The sequence below is a fragment of the Vigna umbellata genome, chromosome 5, assembly GCF_029865625.1.
Source record: "Vigna umbellata cultivar VRB3 chromosome 5, Vumbellata_1.0, whole genome shotgun sequence".
NCBI classification, from domain to species: Eukaryota; Viridiplantae; Streptophyta; class Magnoliopsida; order Fabales; family Fabaceae; genus Vigna; species Vigna umbellata.
Genome location: NC_142169.1, coordinates 33,321,575 through 33,327,574, shown reverse-complemented (window position 1 = coordinate 33,327,574; position 6,000 = coordinate 33,321,575). Strand labels below are relative to the sequence as shown.

General features: G+C 34.3%; 1 protein-coding gene across 1 annotated transcript; it reads left to right on the top strand.

Annotated features, from left to right (window-relative positions):
• Positions 1–309: 309 nt before the first annotated feature.
• On the top strand, positions 310–5,617 carry LOC124834120 (glutathione S-transferase DHAR3, chloroplastic-like). Its single transcript, XM_047308733.2, has 6 exons — positions 310–615; positions 1,445–1,535; positions 1,680–1,823; positions 1,987–2,104; positions 4,611–4,751; positions 5,317–5,617. The coding sequence occupies exons 1-6, from the start codon at positions 408–410 to the stop codon at positions 5,401–5,403; spliced, it is 789 nt and encodes a 262-aa protein (XP_047164689.1). The 5' UTR covers positions 310–407; the 3' UTR covers positions 5,404–5,617.
• The last annotated feature ends 383 nt before the right edge of the window (positions 5,618–6,000 follow it).

The following is a 6,000-nucleotide window of genomic DNA, read 5'->3' as shown; positions in this document are numbered from 1 at the left end:
TAATAAGATTTTTTTAAGGTATCATTTATTTTTTTTAATTTTTAAACATATTTTTAAATAAAGCCAATTAGTTTTCTTAATTAACATAAGCTAACTTTTCTTGTGCCGGAAATAAAAATAAATAAAATATTAAAGTTTCTATTCACTAAAACTATATCATTAATTAAAAAATTAAAATTTCCTTAGATATATTATTTAGAATTGCTCTTATAAAAAAATAATTTATCATTTAAAATAATTCATAATTCAATTTGTATACTTCATATACGCTCTAAATTAAATATTAATTCGAGTCAAGCATAAAACCATGATGTTGTGAAATGTTGGATAGTGCCACGTAAACACCACCGGAACCAAAACCACAACGAAACATCATCGTCAACGTCGGGTTCGGAGTAGAAGCTGCAATGTCCACTGCGAGAGTTCAAGTTTCGGCGTGTGCGCTTTCCGCTGCCGTCAACAACCTCCGTCTCCGGCCAACCGCCGTCGTTTCCTTTACCAACCATTTCAGGAAGAAGTCTCTGAGGGTGGTGTCAATGTCGTCCGTTCCCCCTTCCCAACCCTTCGAAGTCGCCGTTAAAGCTTCCGTCACTACACCCAATAGGCTCGGCGACTGTAATATAATATTTTCACCTTTTTATGCGTTTCTTTGTTTTCTTTTGGGTTAGTTTGAACATCTCAATGGTTTCTTCTATGGAAATTGAAATTACTTTCTCGTTAAGGGAATGGTGATGTGCATGAAAGGATTACAGAAAGAGAAACGCGGTATGGTGAAGATGAAGGGAAGGAAATCAGGATGTATCTGGACTCAAATTATGTCCACGTGCATTCTCAATTTTCACTCATTTGTCTCTTTCTTTTCCACTTACTATAGAGGCTGTTTTGTTGTGGAAATGTTTTCTGTTGTCATGTTTCTACCGAAATTCGCAAAAAAAATGTAATCTCTAAGGCCTTGTTTGAATAAATGTCTCAATAAGTATACGAAAAAGAAGAAAATAAAAATGTGAACTTAAGTTTTCCATGAAGTTAGTTCAAGTATAGTTAAAATAATCTTTTTAGAAGCTAAACAAGAGAACTTTATGCCAAACTTAATTTTGATTAATTTTATGGAAGAAAATTAAATCATTTTATATTCCTATTTTCTTCTCAAGTTGAACGAACGGCCTTTCCCATTCTCATAGTATATGTATGTGTAACTATAGCAGAAGAGATTCGGTGATTTATCGTGTTTTTGAGATGTAGGGAATGAGTTTTCGAGTATTTTTAGTCAATTCCATGATGTAGGCAATGCCAAAAGAGCCTTCATCCTGGAATTAGAAAGAGCAAGTTTTATGCGAATGTTTTGTATTTAAGAAAGCAGATAATGATCTTTTGTTGATATCTGAGCCTTAAACTTGGCTGGACTAGCGTGGTTCCCATAATCAATTTTGAATTGCCTTTTCAGGTCCCTTTTGCCAAAGGGTATTACTAACACTGGAAGAAAAACATCTACCTTATGAACCCAAGTTGGTGGATTTCACCAACAGACCAGAATGGTATCTTCTACCCCGCTTCTTGGGCTAAATTTTTAATTCGTTTACAGTTGCTATCTTCATAAAACTGGATCACCTACATCCACCTGTCTGGTTCTCATACTACTTTAGTTGTTTTCTTATTTGCATTTTGTTATGTTGGTTTAGGTTCCTTAAAGCCAATCCTGATGGTAAAGTTCCTGTCATAAAGTTTGATGAGAAGTGGGTTCCGGATTCAGATGTTATCACTCAAACATTGGAAGAGAAGTATCCTATCCCACCATTGGTGACCCCACCCGAAAAGGCCACAGTGTATGCATTTTGCTTATAGATATATATGTTCTTAATTGTACATTGCTTTGAATTTTTAGAAAAATGATTTATGAACTCATACATGCGTAAAAACAGTTTTCTTTCATACTCCATTTTTTGTGTATTCCAATTGCCTAATGCACGGATTTTTTTTTTTCTGTAGAGGTTCAAAGATATTTTCTACATTTATTGGATTTCTCAAGAGCAAGGATCCCAATGATGGAACAGAACAAGCATTACTAAGTGAACTGAGATCTTTCAATGATTACATAAAGGAAAATGTATGACATTGTTTCTGCTTTTGTCTCTCTGCAATTTGTTTGCAATCTTGATAAGGTTTTTCATTTGGTGCTGAAGTTTTACGCATAGAAGAATTACCATGCATTTTTTTGGAAGAAATCATTGTCCTCTCTTTGCATGCTTCCCCTTTGTGAACCATTTTCTTCAGTTCGAATATGTTGAGGTTTAAGCTAAATGATGGTAAAGTGTGAAAGCTGAATTACTTGCAGTTAGTATGCCTATATTTAGAAGGATATTTCATTAGATTGTTTCCTTCTGTGTGTGCATTTAATACAGAATTCAGATATGGTAAGGATAAGCATTTGCTTGGGATACATGGTAACCTATGTATAACAACTTCCCCACTTTCTCGTCTGTCTTTACCTTTTCCTTGTATATCTTGGATTTAATATCTGAACTTACATAACAAATCCATTCATTCAACTTTTATATACTTTATGTTTTTCATGTAACATTCATCGGTGCACTAATGTCTTCTATACTATAATTACATAAGAGGTTGATTCATGTTACAACAAATAAGTGGGATCGTGCATCAACTTAATTGAGCTGATTATACAAAACGAGTCAATTAATAATTGAATGCTATTCTGTTAACAATGACTTTTAATCAAACAATTTAAATTCTATATTCTTACCTTCAATAGGATGTAATTTTATGGTATTTTTTGTTGAAATAGCTGTTTTTCAAAAGCTTTCTTAGGCTTACAATTTCTTGACATCAGCTATTCATGAACTGTAATAAGTAATTTTTTAAAATTAATTGCATCGCATCAAATAATTGTTAAGCGCCTATATGTTGATTAGATGGGTTTGCTTTATTATGTGGAACCTTTGTAGTTCATCTGAAATATTTATTTGGGGTGTTGCTTCAGAGTTGCAAATAGAAACTAGATATTACTAGGATAGCTATATCATTCCTTATGCTATACAGTCTATGAGCTTTTTCTGCATTTTGTCATTGTATTTTTTAGGGTTACGATCTGTTGATTGAGTTATCTGCTCTTTCATTTTAGCTCTGCTACCTACATGTATTGAAAACTTGCTCCCATGTGGACATTAAATGAATTTTTCCTCATTTATGCCTGAATTCACCCAACCTATTACAATTCTTTTGATCACCAGAGTGCTCTTTTACCATTAAACTTCTTGGTAAGAGACATTTTTTACTTTACTTCCTGTTGCAACATCCCAAAGGAAGGACCATGACTTTAGAAGTGAAAGTGATTTGAAGACGCCGTTGAAATCCTTTGCACAAACTGTGCATGTAGCTTAACTCTATATGCCCGGATAATGAATATAATGTGAGCTAGCTTTTTGGGTTAAATCCAAAGCCATATGCTACGATGGTTTTAGAATCTAAGATAGATTTGTTATTGGACCAATTACCATATTATCCTTCCACAAAAACCAAGAGTGTTGAGCAGGAAGGGTGTACTAGAAAAACCCTAAGTCTCATTAACCAGAGATGCTGTCAAGTTGTCAATATGATGCATAAAAGTAGGAAACATTGCTTACTCTAAGGTAGATTTTGTCATTTTGGGATTGAGTTGAGCCCAAATTCATGTTTTAAGAACATTTGCCTCTGCAAGTGATAAAGGAGAGACTGACACCAATTTCCATGCCAAATTTGTGCAAGCTGTGAATCAAGGAAGCCATGTGTGCTGCCACACTATCAGTCAAATTGTGAACCAAACTTTTTATATACATGTCACTAACCCTTGCTATCTTATAATTAGACTCCAGATAACGTGTTCATAGACAGCAATGGGCAAAATGATTGCACAGTATTGTACTCATTCATGTGACGGTTATCATTGGCCATCCCAGTCTTATTCTTCCTTATCTAATACAATCAAATGGAGCTGGCCATGCTGATGCTTGAACTTTCCAGGGGAGAAGGGCTCATTACAGAGCTCATCTCTGGTAATAAATGTGACAATCACAGCTGACCCCTGAAACACTACTTTGGAATTTATACTTTCTAATAAAAATTCAAACTATGGTTTCCTTGGGATGAACTTTTAATTATGCATTCCTAGAATTGTGGACTGGGCAAATTGAAAAATCTGAGAAAGAGAATGCATTTCACATAGGGATGTCAATTGTAATGAATGGATATCCATAAAATTACCAATAAAATGGATCTAGTTATGACTAATTACTCACAAAAAAAATTGTCAGTATGGGTACTATACTACCCAACCATTATTCACTAAATGGTGGAAGTTTTTTAATGCCTGAAATTTTCATGATTTGGGCGAGCTTAAGGGAAGCAACTCTTTGATTAGGTTAAGGGGCCCGATAATTCCACTAATATGTGTATGTTTATTGATAGAGAACTTGATCCAAGATCGTTATATGTTTACAACTTGTAGCCAGAACGATTTTGTGTTCTTGATCTATCCTTCTAGACTCTATGTTGGTCTTTTTTAATTGCAGGAAATTTTGTACTTATTTAATTGACTGTTTTTTCGCTTTTTGTAGGGCCCTTATATTAACGGTAATGAGATATCTGCAGCTGACCTATCACTTGGACCAAAGCTATACCATTTGGAGATTGCTCTGGGGCATTATAAGAAATGGACAGTACCTGATTCACTTACCTCTTTGAAGGCTTACACGAAGGTATGTTCTGGACGAGCCTATGTACTTAACATCTCCAATACATTTTTTATACTTGAAGACACTTTTCAAAACTAAAATGTGTGCGTGCATGAAGCTACTTCCCTAGATCCATATGTATGCTAATGATGATTCTCAAACGTTTATGGTTTATTAAATCTCTGGTAATAATGTCCGAAAGATATTCATCAATGTCGATGTCGAAAACCATAGAATAATGTATGGAAATGGTTATTAACAGGAAGAAAGACCTTAGCTCTGAACTTGTGCAGAACATAAAACTTGAATCATTTCATCAAAGAAGCAGAAGTATCATCTGCTTCTGAATATTTGGAGTGTTTGCTAATGGCTGTTCCAGTGCTAGAAAAGTTAAAACCTTCATTCAATGAAATTCCCTTATGCTAGTTTTGCTGATGTATATTAAATCCTAGTGTTAGTTTCTGAATGGTGTTAACTAACTGGTGGTTTGTCAGATAGTTGAGCCTTGTTGAGTTAAAATTCTTTGTATGAGTTTGCCATGCGTGGAGCTAAGAATGCTTTGAAAACTCTTTTGTTGGTGAAAATGCAGGCGATTTTCTCGAGGGAATCGTTCATTAAAACAAGTGCACAACCGCAGGATGTCATTGAAGGTTGGCGTCCTAAAGTAGAAGGCTAATAATATCCACTGGTCACACTCATTTTCATTACACTCTCACGACTATACCCCCGAGGAACAATGTATGAAGAATTGAAAGACCTGTATCGTTTTGTATTATAATCTTACTCATTCACTATGAATTATGGAATAAATATTTATTAACAATAGTTGGTCTCAGATTGTAACATGTTTGATATGAGTCCTGAATGAAAATAGTTGCATTAAGGCGAAACATCTTGAGTGTAAAAACAATGAAAGGAGTCTCATAAAAAACCAAAAAGATGGAAGCAAATTTCAAAATTCTGATGAGTAATTTGTCTCTTGAGAGATTGAGACGAAACATTGCTTTCAATTTTGGTAAGCCTTTAATTTTATGCTTTCATATTTTTGGTCTTTATTTGATTATTTACTTTTGGGGTTTTACGATTTGTATTATAGCTAGTTATACCAATGTTGACCTTACAATTGGTAGGGATTTAGTTCTCAGGACACGACTTCTTACTTCAGAAGTCTATGTTTTGTGTTTCCTTTCGACGTTTAATTTGTCCTGGTCACAACTGTGGTTTTTGTTGATATTGAATAATGCAAGTACAAAGGATTGTAAATAATAAGAAT

Coding starts and splice junctions, on each gene's coding strand:
- LOC124834120 (XM_047308733.2), top strand. CDS start 408: ATGTCCACTGCGAGAGTTCAAGTTTCGGCGTGTGCGCTTTCCGCTGCC. Junction 1,536..1,679: donor TTCACCAACAGACCAGAATG/GTATCTTCTACC, acceptor ATGTTGGTTTAG/GTTCCTTAAAGCCAATCCTG. Junction 2,105..4,610: donor ATGATTACATAAAGGAAAAT/GTATGACATTGT, acceptor CGCTTTTTGTAG/GGCCCTTATATTAACGGTAA.